This window comes from Dunckerocampus dactyliophorus, chromosome 17, assembly GCF_027744805.1.
Source record: "Dunckerocampus dactyliophorus isolate RoL2022-P2 chromosome 17, RoL_Ddac_1.1, whole genome shotgun sequence".
Classification (NCBI taxonomy): domain Eukaryota; kingdom Metazoa; phylum Chordata; class Actinopteri; order Syngnathiformes; family Syngnathidae; genus Dunckerocampus; species Dunckerocampus dactyliophorus.
The window spans coordinates 7,676,552-7,694,502 of record NC_072835.1 but is presented as its reverse complement, the minus strand read 5'-3'; the positions used below and the strand labels follow the sequence as shown (position 1 = coordinate 7,694,502).

Here is a 17,951-nt window from a genome sequence, read left to right as displayed (position 1 = left end):
AAACAACTACAGCATCAGCTAATGAAGATATCAGGAGGACAAGGAAAGACTTCTGGTTCTCAGTGATTTGAAAGAGGAAAACACTGCACCGCATCAAGACATCAAGAATCTGAGGGAAGAAAACACTGCTGTACATTAAATTCTCAAGGAAGACACTGAAGCGAAGGAACAAATAAGCGAGATGGATAAGATGGTACAAAGCACACACATGAACGTTATGCTTGTGAATATTCTCATTCATCCAGGTCATTGTAGTCTCAGGGCATTCATTTGACCAAAGTCAAATTCCTTGTTTGTGTAAACATACTTGGCCAAGAAAGCTGATTCTTATTCAATCGATCGCAACTGGACTGTTCAGGTTGTCTTAGAAGACGTTTTGCCTCTCATCCGAGCAGGCTTCATCAGTTCATGCTCAAAGACTAGGTGGGAAACACAGCAGTCAGGCTAGATAGGACAGCTGTGTGAGAGCTTGGTGCAAGAGCCAATCTATTTATCATCTAAAGGAGGAGGCAGGTCCAAACGGGAATGTTTGGCTCTTTAGTGGTGTCAAATGACGATCGTTAGGATATAATGGAGTGGGGCCTCTGCCTGCCAACGATGGTATCACCTTCGTTAGCATACCATTCAGATGTAATGATGGTCATGGACCCACCTGAAGCCAAGGTGGCTGTGCCTTGTTTATTTGTTAGAGGCTAAATGATTGAATCTTTTCGGAAGGGATGAAAGGACAGCATTGTATGTGGGAGAAAGTTGGTGTCGCAGGTGGAGGTATTTATTTTTGGTTGAAAATCTCTTAATCTTAATCCAGTGTCATACAGTAGCATTAAGCAAGTACTGAAAAATAACGATAGCCACACAAATTACTAAGTGCCAGAATTTTATTTAAATATGAAGGTGTCGTCCGTGTAGCTCTCTCGTCATCCCACGCCGGTGCGTCACAGACGTCTTTGTCAAGTTTTCAATCAAGGTAAACGTGATGTGAAATATTCATTTATCCCTTTTCATTTTTTTGCATTTCAAGTTGTTTTTGCATGTGAAACTATACACAGTTTTGGGTGTCCAAAGCTGATTACTTGGAAATGAAAAATTGGTCGGTTAGAGTACATTTTGGGTTTTGTCGGACCTCCTGGAACGAATTAATGATGCTAACCGAGGTTCCGCTGAGTATGTGCAGTATATGTGTATATACACTCCTGATCAACATTTTTAAGAAAAATTGAAAGAATTTACCTTTTGCACTGTTGCATTCGAAGGAGGTTCTAAGTAGAAAATGCAAAATTCTAATTCAAAAAAAGAAGAAATGGGAGAAATATTTTGAGTCAGCAATTTATTGCAAATAAGCATTAAAGTGATATAGGCTGTTCATCAGATGATCAAAAGTTTAAAACCACAGCCTTTAAAAGACAAAATCTTGTCTAAAATGTGGATTCGGGTATTCACACTGTCATGATCGCTTGATGGAAAAGGCAAAAAAGCTTTCTCTCTTTGAACACATTCGGACTGTTGAGCTACACAAGCAAGGTCTCGCTCATTGCACAATTGGTGCTGAGGTTGGACGCAATAGACAGTCATTTGAAATTTCTTAAAAGATACTGAGGGTTATGGAACAAAAAAGGCCAAGTGGTATACCCCAAAAAATTTCACCGGCCCTGAGCTGGAGGATCCGATTAGCTGTACGTCAAGACATGGGATGATCCACGGCCCAAATGAAGGTTGTTACTGGTGCTCAGTGCAGTCCAAAAACAAAACATGGGACATTGAAAGGTGGAAGAATGTTTTATTCTCTGAAGAGAAAAAATGTAACGTGGACGGTCCTAATGGCTTCCAACGTTACTGGCATGACAGGGCGATCCCACCTGTGATGTTTTCCACATGACACAGAGGCGCCATCATGATGTGGTGTACTGTTTCCTCAATGGAGCTTCAGGTTGTGCAGGGGCGTCAAATGGCAGTTGGCTATATGGAGATGTTGCAGAGGGCGTCCCTCTTGACTGAAGGCCTTCGTCTGTGGCTTTTTCAACAGAACAAGGCTGCAGTTCACAACGCTCGCCTGACAAAAGACTTCTTCCAGAGGAATAACTTCGCTCTTTTGGACCATCCTGCTTGTTCCCCTGAACTTAATCCAACAGAGAGCATTTTGGGGAAGGATGTCAAGGGATGTTTAGAAAAACAACCTCCTTAAGATTCAACAATGCAAAATGTAAATTCTTGCAATTTTTCAACGGGTCTTAAAATTTTGATCAGGTGTGTGTGTGTATTTATATGTAGATTTACAAATATTTATCCAGTGTTCCCTCACTCCATCGCGGTTCACCTTTTGCGGACTTGCTGTTTTGTGGGTATTTTTTAGTTCTGTTCTGTTACAGGCAGAGCCTTGCTCTTTAAGAAGAATTGCATTGTGGGAAGTTGAGTGTTGTATTTCTGTGCTGTGGAGGTTGCTGTGTCTCTCTCTTCCCTCTCTTCTGTCTGCACCGCCCATTGCCTTCTGTGTCCTGGTTGGCTGTAGACCATTGTCAATCAATTTCCTTTGTGCCGTTTCCTGTTGTGGTGGTCATCACTAGCAAACTAGCTAACCATGTGAGCTACTTGATAACCACCAATAAATAATGGAAGAAGAACAAGCTAACCGGCTGTAGGGTACCATTACGGAATAAATGAATCTTTGGAGGACGAGGAGGAAGAAAATACGACGACAGGCGCAATGTGCTATAACAAGGATACAAAAATGCTACAGCAAAATGGCGCCAGGACGAAGAGGCACGGTCAAAGGAGTGAAATATGCTTGAGTCACTTAAAAATTTATTGAGTACAACCAAGTAGGTTGATTATTAAAATTCAAACACAATTTGAACAAGAGAAATGTTAAAGGGATAGTTTGGATTTTTTTACATGAAGTTGTGTGACATCCCCATCAGCATTGTAGTTCAATAACAGCGACTTACCCCCCACTTGGTCTCCGAAGTCCAGTTCTGGTCAGATTTCTGTGATGAGGAACATAGTTCCACTTAGTTGCTGGGGACAATTAAGTAAAGACTTTGGCTTCTAAAAACAATAATGCGTTCAAAAGATTAAAATATTTGCATTACAAAAATGCCTTCTGAAAACTCACAAAACGCTCGGCGTTATATCTGTCTCCCGCCGTATCCCCCCGCATTGTCGCCTGTGCGTTCATGCGTATGTGACGAAGACACTCGCATCTTTTTCCGCTGTGGAACACATACGTAAACAAGATGGCCGCGGAAGTAGATGCGAGCGTCTTCGTCACATATGCATGAACGCACAGGCAACAGTGCGCAGGAATACGGCGGGAGACAAATATATAACGCTAAGCGTTTTGAGGTCTGATTTTTTTTTTTTTTTTTGAGAAGGCATTTTTGTGATGCAAATGTATTAATCTTTTGAACGCATATTGTTTTTAGAAGCCAAAGTCTTTACTTAACTGTCCCCAGCAGCAACTAAGTGGAACCAGGTTCTTCATCACAGAAATCTGACCAGAACTGGACTTAGGAGACCAAGTGGGAGGTAAGTCCCTGTTATTGAACTACAATGCTGATGGGGATGTCATACAACTTCATGTCAAATAATCCAAACTATCCCTATAATGCCTGTCTGAGAAAAGTGGATGGTGATGGGTTTTACAGCCTTAAAGCAAATATAGTAATTGCAAAAAATTAAAGATGGCTACTTTGCGGATTTCACTTATTGTAGACTATTTTGGGAACCTATCCCCGTGATAAATGAGGGAACACTATTGCATTTTAGTGGATGAAATTGTGGCAGAGTCTCAATTTTTAATGAAGTTCATTTGTTTAGCAACATGTGGCTGCTGTTACCTATAAGAACAAATAATCTGTCACTGTTTCTGCACTTTGGATGGATTGCTGTGAAATTGTTGCATGATGTGCACACATTCTTATGTTTGTTTTATTTTACTTTTTTACAGGCAGGTTCTGGACAGCCGCTATGGCTTGAAGAGATGGCAAATTGGGGAAGTTGCATCCAAAATTGGGCAGCTGTACTACCACTATTAGTAAGTTTTACAGATTTTTGTTTAGTGAAGTTTGGTTTATTTCAAACATTAGAATACATTTTATATTTCCAGTTCCACAATGTACAACTCCACAATTAGTGGGAAGAAGCAGATCTTATTTGATCCTACCCCCTTTCCATATCACAGCAATCATTCAGGAATTTGTTCACTTCCTGGATTCAATGTACTACATGGTTCACAAAGAGCTAGGGACATCGGGCCCTCAGTTGAAACCCCAGGAAAAAGCCAAAGCTCACTATGACCTTCGCAGGCGGACCAAACCACCGTTCCCCAAGCCCAGAAGGCACATTTCTAACTCCCAACGCCCGCCTCCCTATCTTTTGAATTTCACCTAAAATTTGGTGAGAAAATCCATCACCTTGAGGAATTTTCATTTATCATTTTATTATTGTGGCAGATCAAAAGATTGACATTTAACAAGTCATGTATTGTTTTTACCAGACCTGAATTAATGCAGTTCAAGCCATTTACATTCTATTGAATGTGAAACTAGTCGTCCCTCGTTTATGACAGTTAATTGGTTTCAGACCTGACCACGATAAATGAATTACCGCGACTTAAGATTCAACGTTAAGAAATGGAATATGACTTCCTAAATGTGTTTTTTAACATTATTAGAGACCTGTAGACGTGAAATAATGCGTTAATGCGCCTATAGTCACCTTTACACTCCTAATATTCATTGTTTACATCACATTGCGTAACTCTTATGCTGCAGGGACTCTAAATGGTTGTTAGCGAGCTAACCAGTTAGCATCCAATTTATTTCCTCTAAATTTAACTGAAAACGTACCACTTCTACACTGAATGGGAGGAGAACTTACTCTATTATGTCAGAATGCCATGTGTGACTTTGTAGCTTCATGTAATGTTAAGGTAATGTCTCAATGTTTTGTGTCACTACTGCTGCCTGGTGACCAGAATGCTACATATCACTTATATTTCAATATGTTTTGACTAATAATAGACCGTAGTCTACCCTGAAACAGCTATCAGCTAATTCCTGAAAAACGCAATATCGTGAGGGAGCGATAATCAAATCACGATATTGCAAGGGACAACTGTAAATTGAATATTTTCGGAGTTAGAGCATAGAAAACCAGTTTCTGACTTTGTAAATATGTTTTTTCATGATTATTCGAGCCCTGTAGACATGAAATAATACCCAAAAGTCACTTTTACACTCCTAATTATTCTTTGTCTACAAAACAAAGAATAACTGTAACTGTAATGGGATCACAGCAGGGACACAAAAGATGGCCGCCGCTAGCATAGCAAGATACTGAGCTAACTAGTTTATCTATCTATCTAATATATCTATCATTTCAAATGGAGTGGGGAAGTAGGACAAAGTAGGAAGCCAAAACCTCACCACTTCCGCACGGAATGGGAGGAAAACTTGTCGGACATGCCATACAGTGTCAGTAGCTACATGCAGTGTGAAGGTAATCTAATGTCACATAACATTACTGGTGTCTAGTGCCCAGAATGGTACGTATAAGTTGTTTGTCAATATTTTTTGGCTAATTGTTGAAAGTCAACCACGAAACAGCGGCCATTAATAAATATTTTTTTGAAAACCACAATGGCCACAATGGCTGCAACATCTGGTTTTGACCACCAGGGGGAATATTGCTGTGTTCTTTTGTCACTTTCCAAATAATTAGAAAATAAAAATAAAATAAAACATCAGGTCCGTATAAAGTGAAGTTAACACATAAAAAAACTGTGAAAATGCTTTTCTGAACAATGCAAGTATTGAACACTGAACTTGTTGCTTTTCTGCTGCTTCAGATAATGTTAAATGAATAATAGAAACAGAAATAATTATAGAACATTGCATTTGGTAACGGTAGTTACTGTGTGTCAGAAACCCACTTGAAGGAGAGAGAGACTGATTCATGAAGCTTGAAAGGTTGTTTGGTGGTAGTTGGGTCTTCTCTGTTTCCTTTATATACATTAGAAAGAAAGACATTTTCCCAATTTGATTTTAGAGATTTTTTGTATTTTTTAAAAAAAAGATCAATTGTTTTCTCGCCCACTCAAGTTCTAATCCTTTACTAGAGGCCTAGGAGCTTGGGGTTTCTGCGTTGGATCTTTGCTGTTCCCAGTATTGTGCTCTTCTGGACACTAAGCAAGATGTTGTTTACAGCCACGTCGAAAAGCTAATTGCTGATGCTGTATTCATTTGTTTCACAACAGATATGTGTAAATTCCACGACAGGAGAGATGTGATGTTTCACATACTGGTATCGGGTGATAGCAGAATTAGAAATTGAAAGTTGGACAATATCGGCATATCGGATCTCGGCAAAAAAGACAATATTGGACATCCTTAGTAAGGACCTTTTCCGTACAATGTTTTGGAAAGTGAAGGGTTTTGCTTCATGGTTAAGCCGAGTTCCCAGCCGTAAACATTTCACTACTGACCAGCTCTTTCTAAAGAAAAGCATGCACATATAAAAATGTCCAGTTTTCAGTTCCCTCAAGTTTGAGGACACCTGCTTTGTCTACTGTAAGGTTTCAGTTCTTCTTCAACTTTGTGTATGTGGAAAATGCCCATTTTAGTGCATGTAGTGTTTATTCACATTTTATAAGAAGTGTTTAGGCTTAATACAGTATACGGTGGGGAAAATAAGTATTAGAAGTGTTTGGTACAATGCTGATTTTGTAAGTTTACCACCTTACAATGAGCAGTCCAGACCTTTTGTGGTAGGTTTATTGTGACCCAAAGAGAGAGAGACCAAATCTAGAAAAAAATGTAATTAAAAAACGGCTTATGAGTTAGTTTTGTATTTAATTAAGTGAAATAAGTGTTTTATCCCAAAACAAAACGTGGCGTGGTACTTGGTGGAGAAGCCCTGGTTGGCAAGCACAGGACAGATGCTTTGTGTATTTGTTTGGTCACCAAGGCTGCACACATATCAGGAAGGATTTTTACCAGATAAACAAACATCCCCAAAGCGGAATGTTTCCACCTCCATGTTCCTATTTGGATCACATTCAGCATTTCTCTGCCTCCAAATACGGCAAATCGAGTTGAGTTGATGCCAAAGAGCTACATTTTGGTCTTAAGCCTTGTGTGAGTCATTCAGGTGTTCATTGGAAAACTTCAGACGGGTCTGTACATGTGTCTACTGGAGCAGTGGAACCTTGCGGGCACTGCAGGATCACGATCCTCGGTGATGCTTTTCTTGGTGAATGCGGTGCTTAAATCCCTTGAGACCATTAACCAGCTCAACCCTTGTAATTCTGTGCTAATCCCTCATTGTTCCAAGGATCATCGTTACCCCACAAGGTGAAATCTTGCATGACACTCCAGAGCGAGTGTGATTGACTGTTCCTTTGTGCTTCTTCCATTCCATTGGGTCTCTTTCTCACCAAGCCTCTTGCTGATGGTCTTGTAAACCAGTCTTTTGCAGGTCCACAATCTTGTCCCTGAGTTTCTTTGATAGCTTTTTGGTCTTGTCCATGTTATTGGAGAAGGTAGTTGTTGATTTGAGGTGAATTTGGAGGTTGTCCTATGCTTGACAGTTGGTATAGTGTTCTTAGGTTTAAATGCCTCCCCTTGTTTCTTCCAAACATAGTTCTTGTCATTGTGGAAAATAGCTAATGTGTTGTCTCATCTGACCACCAAACTTTGATCCTGGGGGCATTTGGCCTGTCCATGTGGGAAGCTGCATATTTCAGTTGTGGCTGAAAATGTCTACAGGCTATTTTTTGTTGTTTTGCACCTTCTCTGTGTTCATGAGCTTGAGCCTTGGTGGCTCCTGGGTTGTTCCTGAAAGTTTGGGACTTCTTCCAGACATTGTCCAAGTGGTGACACATCCAAGTAACCAATTGAATTTGAAGTGACATAGTTAGGCCTGTCATGATAGCAAATGTTGCTGGATGATAATTGTCCTAAAAATTGTCTGCTCAAAAGCAATACACTTAGTATTTAACATTTGATTTGAATGTCGAGAGCTTTTAAATAAAATAAATTAAACCAACAAAGAAACAGCATAATTAATTAAACAAACACCAAATGAAAATACAATTTTCAGTCTGTTTTAGCAAAAATTGCACTTAAATCAAAATCACTATCATAACCAAAAACTATCTAAAAAAAAATACACCATGTCTCTGTTAATAAAAACCACACACAACAATAAAAACAAATGAACAATGCATTGTTAATTAGCACAAGATTTACTGCCCACTTCACCTTCCGTGGAAATATGATGTAAAACAGTAGTTCCCCAAAATATATTGATTGGAAAAAATAGCTCGGAAGAAAACCGAAATATAATGGGGACACTATGTCATATTTCTGATTTTGAATTAGTGTCACTTTTGTTGTCTGATTCTTGACAAAAAAAACAAGAAATACTATGAAGTGCACATTGTGTGTCAATGCAGACATCAGCTCATTTTCACTCATATACACTTACTTTGTCTGTGGAAGAGGCGGTTTACGTTTAATGAGGTGTAACATTTTGTCGGAGTTTGAGAAAGTATTCAATTGTGTAGCACACGACACATATAGCTAGCGAGTGCACACTCACTAGCGCCCCACCTCTCTAAATGACTGACAAGAGGGTTCACTCACTCTGTTCATTCCGCTATAGAACCAACGCGCCGAGGTGTTGAGACCGATGCACAGAGTGAACTCTCTTGTCATCCAGCCTGTTTTGGTAGAGAGAGCGGAGGAAAACAAACACGCATGCACATATCAATATATCGAGGCCGGCAAAATTATCAAGTTCATTTTTAATTTATCGTGTGGTTAATTGATTTATTGATTGTTGTGACAGGCCTAGATGGAGTTGAAATAAAAACTTTCCTAATTTCGATATTCAGTGAATCCTTGGGCTTTCCGTTTGCGGTGAGTTGGCAAAATGAGGCACCTTAGGCTGCAAAAACTATGAAATCCTGGACGGTGTGGCTGCTGCTTCATTGTGACACACCGACTGCGGTTAAGTTAGAAGTTAGAAGGATTTTTTTTGTACTTGAAGGTTGTTCCATTTTTGTACTCGAAGGATATTTTTTGAAGAAATATGTTCCTTTGTGTGTGTAAAACATGCTGTATTTTTCTCTGAAGCAGGATGCATTTGTTTGATGGGTATGTTTCTTAATTGCAAAACAAAATGCATTAGTTTGGGACTTTTGTTTTACTTCCAAACCACACTGAGTTTGTTTGTGAATTGTTGGGCGTGAGTAAAACATATTTTGTGTGTTTGTGAGTTTCTGGCATGAGTTTAACTCTATAATATGCAGTATGTATGTTTTGAGTGGTGCAGTATATTTTCAATTGTTCTAAAAGTTCCATTTTTCCTCAACTTTGACAGCCTGCGTACATCAGAAACAAGTTACCTGAATGAGGCATTTTCTTTCTACTCAGCCATCCGCCAGCGGTCCTACTACTATCAGGTCAACAAAGAGGACAGGTTTGTTGAAATTGTACAGACAAGTTCACATTTGTTCACTGTTGCATACCCTAAATTATCATATCCTATAACACTGGCATGCCCTAAAAAAGGGTCACCGCCTAGATTAAGCTAAGCAAATAGGTAAGAGCCTCCCATTGGATAATTACTGCATGGGTGATTATCTTTCAGCTGGCAACAACTTATTTCCCCCTAACTCCCACATTCCAAAAACATGCATGTTAGGTTAATTGGCGACTCTAAATTGTCCATAGGTATGAATGTCAGTGTGATTGGTTGTTTGTCTATATGTGCCCTGCCATTGGCTGGCGACCAGTCCAGGGCGTACCCCGCCTCTCGCCCGAAGTCAGCTGGGATAGGCTCCAGGATAAACCCGTGACCGTAATTAGGAGAAGCGGCATAGGAAATGGATGGATGGATGATGCATTGAGTTGAGTTAACCCATTTGTTAAACAACCATGTTTGAAAACATATCCTGTGGTTGTGGAAAATGTTAATTTGTTTCAGAAGAAGCTGCTGAAACACTAAAAATTAGGTTAATAGCTGTCCAACGCATTCTTAAAAAGTGCATGGACAGTGGGGAAATTTGTCTGAATCTGCTGTCACCAATACAAAATCTTTGCGAAAAATGAATGCAACTGTGGACAGAAATAAATGTTGTGACATTGCAGAAGCTTGCGGAAGCGCTGCCACAGCGAATGTGTGCCGTAATACAAGCTTAAAGCGGTCCAACGAAATATTAGTGTGTGACCTCTTTTTTTGTGTGTATCATGTAACACAGTAATTTATCTATCCAACAGTTAAAATGTATAACTGATGGATGACAATCATTTGACATAATTCCACATCCCGTTTGTAAGCAGAAAATGCAAACCTAATCTGAACATCAGAGCTGCGTAGTACATTTACAGTATATGATAAGATATACAGGTGGTCCTCGGGTTATGTGCAAATTTCTTTCCTAGACTGATGTTAGTCAGATCTTATACCTAAATGATACTTACAGTGGTGTGAAAAAGTGTTTGCCCCCTTCCTAATTTCTTTTTTTTTTTGTTTGTTTTTTGCATGTTTGTCACACTTAAATGTTTCAGCTCATCAAACTAATTTAAATATTAGTCAGTGACAACACAACTGAACAAAAAATGCAGTTTTTAGATTCAACTTTTTATTATTAAGGGAAAAAAAGAGAAAAAAATCCAAACCTGTGTGGTCCTGTGTGGAAAAAGTGGTTGCCCCCAAACGTAATAACTGGTTGGGCCACACTTAGCAGCAACAACTGCAATCAAGCATTTCAGATAACTTGCAACGGGTCTCTTATTAATAATTATTAATTTTGGCCCACTCATCTTTGCAGAATTGTTGTAATTCAGCCACATTGGAGGGTTTTCCAGCATGAAGCGCCTTTTTAAGGTCATGCCACAGCATCTTAATAGGATTCAGGTCAGGACTTTGACTAGGCCACTCCAAAGTCTTCATTTTGTTTTTCTTCAGCCATTCAGATGTGGACTTGCTGGTGTGTTTTGGATCATTGTCCTGCTGCAGAACCCAAGTTGGTTTCAGTTTGAGGTCACCAACAGATGGCCGGACATTCTCCTTCAGGATTTTTTGGTAGACAGCAGAATTCATGGTTTCATTTATCACAGCAAGTCTTCCACGTCCTGAAGCAGCAAAACAGCCCCAGACCATCACACTACCACCACCATATTTTACTGTCTGTATGATATTCTTTTTCTGAAATGTGACATTACTTTTAGGCCAGATGTAATGGGACACACACCTTCCAAAAAGTTCTACTTTTGTCTTGTCAGACCACAGAGAATTTTCCCAAATGTCTTGGGGATCATCACAAAATTGATACAAGCCTTAATGTTCTTTTTGTTCAGCAGTGGTTTTGGTGTTAGAAGTCTGTCATGCAGGGCGTTTTTGCCCAGTGTCTTTCTTATGGTGGAGTCATGAACACTGACATTAACTGAGGCAAGTGAGGCTTGCAGTTCTTTGGATGTTGTTGTGGGGTCTTTTTTGACCTCTTGGATAAGTTGTCGCTGCGCTCTTGGCTTCATTTTGGTTGGCCGGCCATTCCTGGGAAGGTTCATGTTTTCGCCATTTGCGGATAATGGCTCTCACTGTGGTTCGCTGGAGTCCCAAAGCTTTAGAAATGGCTTTATAACCTTTTCTGAAGTGATAAATCTTAATTCATCTCAGTTATGTTTTGACAGGTTGGACAGTCAAACAACTGTGTTGTCATTGGCTATTTTTTAAATTTGTTTGATGATCTGAGACATTTTAAGTGACGAACGTGAAAAAAATAAAAATAAGTAAATAAATCAGGAAGGGGGCAAACACTTTTTCACACCGCTGTCAATCAACACTTCACATTGTGCACAGAACATATAAAAGACATAAAACACAGTAATTAAAATATTAAATACAAGAACTAAATGGAATGGGAATGAAAAAAAATAGTTCTTTGGCTGTCTTGCACACAGGGAGGTGTTACAAGGAGTGAGAAACAGGCTTATTTGGAGGAGGAAGTGTAAACAATGAGAACACAACGCTGCCTAGTTATAACTGTCCATTTCATAGGAGCGGATACTTTCACATATTCAGAGATACTATCTTTATCCTATGCGATGGTCGAAGCGTTTCAGCAGCTTGGACACAGCCAGTGTTGATTTCTTTAGTGTGTCTTCTGATTTCTAATTCCACTTTTCACTTTTACACGCTGCCATCAGACGAGCCTGCTTAAATAGGCTAATAGTTAGCTGACAAGAAGAAAAGTGACATTGTCCTTCCTCTCAGTGTAGCGACGCGACTATGCGTTACTCCGCCAGTCCGCCAATGCTTTAATCTGCCGTGCGCATGTAACTAGTTGTTTTTCTTTTTGTACAGTATGAATAATTAATAGAAGTCAATACGTAACCATGGAATAGCAAAACGCCGTAAACCGATGACCACCTGTAAATACACAGCAAGGTAGTTATTTCTGAATGTGATCGTGTTTTCCCTTTTTCATCATCAACCTTATAAATTCAGTAATTTCTAACATAAGCTGCATGAATATCACTTGAATTGTAGTCGCTGTCCATGCCTAACTGCAAAATGTCTTCTCTTCTTTTAGGCCAGAATTAGTTGTGAAGAAGCTTCGATATTATGCCCGCTATATAGTTGTCTGTTTACTGCTCAACAAGATGGACCTAGTCAAAGTTTTGGTAAAGGTAAGAATGAAAAATAAACCTAAGCATCCTGTGCAAGCGTCATCCAACCCTGGTTTGTGACGTCTTCTGAGTTAAAGGCTATTACAAAAAATCATATATTTTATATTTTACCCAGAATGGTTCTTTTCAAAATGGCCTGATATATCGTAAATGCTGATTTGCAGTTAATGCCTCCAAGGGCGGTGCAACCTGTTATTAGGTTTAGGGGGCAATTGAATCTACTGTACATATTCTCCAGTCACATACAGTAGCTCTAGATATCTTTTTTCCCCATTATGAATGAAGTCATCATTACATTTGCTTGTTGAACTAAAATATTTACAGTAAGTCTGGCAGATATGCAAATGATTCTTACATCAGTAAGTAAGGCAAAGGCAAATACTTTTTCATGGTCCTGGATATACTTACGGTACCTGGGTAATTATGTCATGGTTAGGGGTAGTGACCATATTATTAAGGATGTAACTCTTTCAGCAGCCCGTGATTCGATAGATTCCGATTCTTTCAATGCTCTATTCAAACTGATTTTGGATTCATTATCACTACTCTTTTAGTAACAAAGATGTGTCAGTTCCAGGATGAACTACATTCCTCTTTAACCTAGACCAGGAGTCGGGAACCTTTGGTTCACAAGCCATGTATGGCTCTTTGGACGTCTGCATCTGGCTCTCACACATTTCTAAACACTAACATTTTTAATTTTCTTTTTTTTTTTTTTGTTTTGCTGACATTTTTACGTAAAATGTTACAGAAACAGAGTGTTAATAATAACATTCAACAATAGATTTTAATCCATCTATTCATTTTCTACCGCAGTGTGGATGCCTAGAGCCAATGCCAACTGTCCTTCCGATATTTTCCAGGTCAAACGCCAAAACACGATTGTAATTAGATAATGTGGTAGCCTACCAGGTCAAGAAGTAAACCGCCCGCCTTTAGTCAGTCAGCTAGCTAATTCTGTAACGCAAACACAGATGGAGGAAAAATTTCCTACGTTAACCAAAAAACACGCTAACTGTGGTGTACACTAACCGAGGTGCCACTGTAGCTATATTATTTTATATTCCCAAAGCACTTGAAGTATTTGACTTTCATCTTGTAGATTTTGCGACAAACGTCATGTGTAGCTCCTTCTGCCCCGGGAAATTGTAGAATCCGAAGTGCACCCAAACATTAGCGTTCAACGAAGACGGAGCTGACAGTATGTCTTTCTCTTTCATTCGGTAACGTTGCCAATGTCTAAAGCTAGCTAGCGAGCTTTAGACAAAATTGCAGTTTGAACGTGAATCGATTTCCTCCGGCACCCACTAGGAATTATAATTGCCTCTGCTCGACAACACTGAAGGATTGTATCCATTGGGTTAGTTCCAGAAAATGTTATGCCAGACATCTTATTCTGCTGCTAAAGTTAACACGCCTCATGATTTTAATGCGGCAAACTTCAGGATCTTTTTAAGGTAGGTCTTAACAAAAGAATGAGTCTGTTAAACCCTACCTGTGTCGACTCCTTAGCGACAAACAGCAGTGAACAGATGACTCCTGGTGAGAGATGTCTTTCCCAGATGTTATCATTTATTATTTCTTCACCACTATAAAATTGGCAACCATTCACCAGCAGTGCTAATTCAAAAGGTTGCCATCCCATTTGCCAACAAAGAATAATGGGTTGCCACAACTTTCACAAACCACAAGTTAAAGTTAGAAGTTCTGTTTCCTCTGTGAGTTGTGTTGAAGCAGACAACAGCTGTTGGTTGTATGTATGTACAGTATGTATATGCATATATATACGTAGATACATATATACACTACAGTTCAGTTATATTTTATTACTAGCCAAAGTTGACTGAGCTCAATGTTCTTGTTTTAGTGAGCATACCTTCAAATCCTAGCAGTTGAAAAGTTGTTTTTATATTTTTTGAAACGCACTTTTGTCCCTGTCCTCTTTCACTCTATCCTGCAGGAGTTATCTGAAGAAATCGAAGATTACACGCAACGATTCAACACTGAGGATCAGTTGGAATGGAACTTGGTTTTGCAGGAAGTGGCATCTTTTGTAGAGGTAAGGAACCAAGAAAAAAAAAACATGCTCACATTTTTTTTTTGCTTTCTTCCCATTAGTTCCACCCTCCAGCATGGCAAAAGTGTAACACTGCAGATGACACCCAATCAGTGTTGATTTGTATCTAAGAAAAACACCATATTACGTGCATTTTATTAGTGAAAAATAAGTGTTAATATCGGCGTCAATTGGCCAACTTTTAGCCGATTAGGATTATTCTCCAATGGCTATAATCGGCCGATTAAATGTGTTGAAAGTGGAATGCAGTTATTGTTTTCCAGTAACGAATAATCTAATTAAATACTATTTTGAACATTACTATGCTGTTACCATTTCTGACAATCAATTGTGGTTCGTTATTGTACATTGATATCTATATCAACGATCTGGATGTTGTGTCCGTCGCCATTCTTCACTGCTACTACGCAGGACACTAAATAGCTAGTTGACGAGAGTTGTGGTTGCTCACGCGCTCAAACACTGCCCCTAAAAAAAACAAAAAAACACTGCCCCTAGCGTTTTCGTAGAGAACTGCAAGTGATGAGCTCATCCCTCAGCCCTCATATGAAACATCTGTTAGCGGCACACCACTACAAAGAAAGGTTTTTCAAAGAAGTAATACAATAATTACTTTAATTATGTTACTAATTCACTTACTTTTTGGAACAGTAACTGTGACTAACTTAATAATTTGCCCAGCACTGGTGATGGATTATCTTTTAGGAGTGACTATCCCAACACTACACCAAGGAAAGAAAATCCCTTGCCACTTTGCGCTTAGAATTTTGTGACTTCACTCCATCATGGTTTTTCAAAAATATATTAATTAATAGTAAGCATAATGAATCATGACGATGTGTGGTTGAATATAGCCTATTATTACTTAAAAATATGCATATTTCAGAAAATTGTATGTATTTTTTGCCTAAATTAAACATTTTCAATCATAAAAATGTCAAAATGACCTAAAAAACACATATAAGGCATTGAGAAGACTCATTCAAAGATGTTTTGATGCTATGTAGTATTCTACATTGGTCACTTGGTGTCAGCAATGTTACTGTAATGTCCATTGAGACACACAAGTACCAGTCTTGATTGCCAGAACAACAGGGTTTTATTGCAGCTTTGAATGATCTAACAACAGGCACAATAATCCCTAACACAGGCTACTATTGTGGCCGTAACCAGGCTAACCTAAAACTCAATTCTGAACCCCCAACGTCACTTCCTGTTCGCCCCCCAGTGCGGCGTCTGCAGTGATGTGGACTCTGGATCAGTCCGTTTTGGTGAAGACGGAGCTGAGCCGAAAAGCAAAGCTCTCAATTTATCGGTCGATCTACATTCCTTCCCTCACCTATGGTCATGAGCTTTGGGTAGTGACCGAAAGGACAAGTTCGCGGGTACAAGCGCCCGAAATGAGTTTTCTGCGCAGGGTGGCTGGGCTCTCTCTTAGAGATAAGGTGAGAAGCACTGTCATCAGGGAGAAAGTTGGAGTTGATCTGCTGCTCCTCTATTGAGAGGAGCCAGATGAGGTGGCTCAGGCATCTGGTTAGGAAGCCTCCCGGACGCCTCCCTGTGGAGGTGTTCAGGGCATGGCCGACACACAACCCCACAAAAACATCCAAAGAACTGCAGGACACGTTGGAGAGACTATGTCTCTCAACTGGGCTGGGAATGCCTTCGAGTGCTGCCTCTGCGACCCGACCGTAGATAAGCAGAAGAAGATGGATGGATGGCTATTACATTGCTGATTGGCTTCTTTTCTTCCGTACTCAATGCTGCAAAAGGTGTAACGATAAAGTAAAGCATTTATGGATGTACACACTTATGCAACCAGTTTATTGTGAGCATTTTTATGTCGGACAGTATATTTTCCCCTCTGACACGGGATAACAGTCATGTTTAGGTTGTTGGAGTCAGTCGTCGGTCCGGTGAATGAGTAGACAAGCAGTTATTTCCTTTTTGCATGATTCCTCGTGTGGGAGTGCAGCCGTATTTTTGGAACACACAGTCTTCCACAGACACTACTGGGGATTTTGTCCTGTATTGAGGTGAGAGGTCCACGTCTTCTGCGAGCTCTCTTGTCTTTGATGGATGCCACTCTTATCTGATTGAAGGACTCGATGCCGTGACTGATCTGCTGCCTTCACCTTTCCCTGTCAGCAGCTGTATCTTCCCAGGTTCTTTTGTCAATGCCACAGCTTTTGTTTCTTCAATGACATGTAAATTGTTGTATATGGGCTTTCCAGGCTTACTTACTATCTTACTGTAGATGTTTGCTGTGAATGTTATTACTTGCTATCTACCAACTCGTTATTGTTGTTGTGTACTTATCACTGACCAATGAAATACACACGCATGATTTTTAGTCTATTTGAATTAATTTGTGAATGAAGTTTTGGTTTGGTTAAAATATGGCCGTCTGGTCGTTTCTAAAAACCAGGATGCATGCAGGCGTCATGTCACGTGTTGAAAGTGTCTTCTTCCCGAATATTGACATTTATTAAACATGTAGGTTTAATTGGATCCATATACTTCAACATATGACTTATTTCAGCTTCTGTAGCTTTAAAGTGTCTCCTTGGTGGTGTAAACATCATGGCCCCCTTGCCTCTGGCTTTGTCGTCTTCTCTTCTGAAATGACTGTTGTTTGGAGCAGCCCCATGACACTGTAGAGTGAAGCCGTGACAGTGGAAGCGCAAAGTGGTAAGGGATTACTGTATACCTGTGTGTTAAAAAAAACCCTATGTAGGTGAATTGCAGCTTTGCTCAACGACGACTCAACAGTAGTTAAGATTTAAATCTTTACAAATATTTTTTTGTTCACATCAGGACTCAAACTGAGACCCTCCGGTTCCAAAGCTGAAGTCCTTACGAACTGAGCTACTGTCGCCCCTGTTTGCATTCCCCCACAATGTAGCAACAGCTTTCATATCTCATTCAAAACACAATATTGATATGACAATCTGACCTCTTTATTGTCTACTGGCTGACTTGTGTTTTTCTTAAAACAGGCAGACCCAGTGGTACTACTGAATGACAACAATTCTGTCACTGTCATCAGCTATCGCCTCCAGGAAGGAAGTGTGCCTCCCTTGGAACAAGGCATGGTGGTTGGGCAGCTCGTCCTTGCAGATGCACTAATCATTGGCAACTCCAACAGCCAGGTCAACCCCTACGTCATTTCATATTTT

The 17,951-nt window shown here is 39.7% G+C and overlaps 1 protein-coding gene across 1 annotated transcript in view; it reads left to right on the top strand.

Moving 5' to 3' along the window:
- The window catches only part of scai (suppressor of cancer cell invasion), a 49,276-nt gene that overhangs the window by 7,663 nt on the left and 23,662 nt on the right, over positions 1-17,951 (top strand). Inside the window, exons 4-8 of the mRNA XM_054756722.1 lie at positions 3,944-4,030; positions 9,382-9,480; positions 12,599-12,695; positions 14,656-14,754; positions 17,772-17,924. Of these exons, the coding sequence (XP_054612697.1) occupies positions 3,944-4,030; positions 9,382-9,480; positions 12,599-12,695; positions 14,656-14,754; positions 17,772-17,924 (535 nt within the window). The remainder of the gene's footprint in view (positions 1-3,943; positions 4,031-9,381; positions 9,481-12,598; positions 12,696-14,655; positions 14,755-17,771; positions 17,925-17,951) is intronic.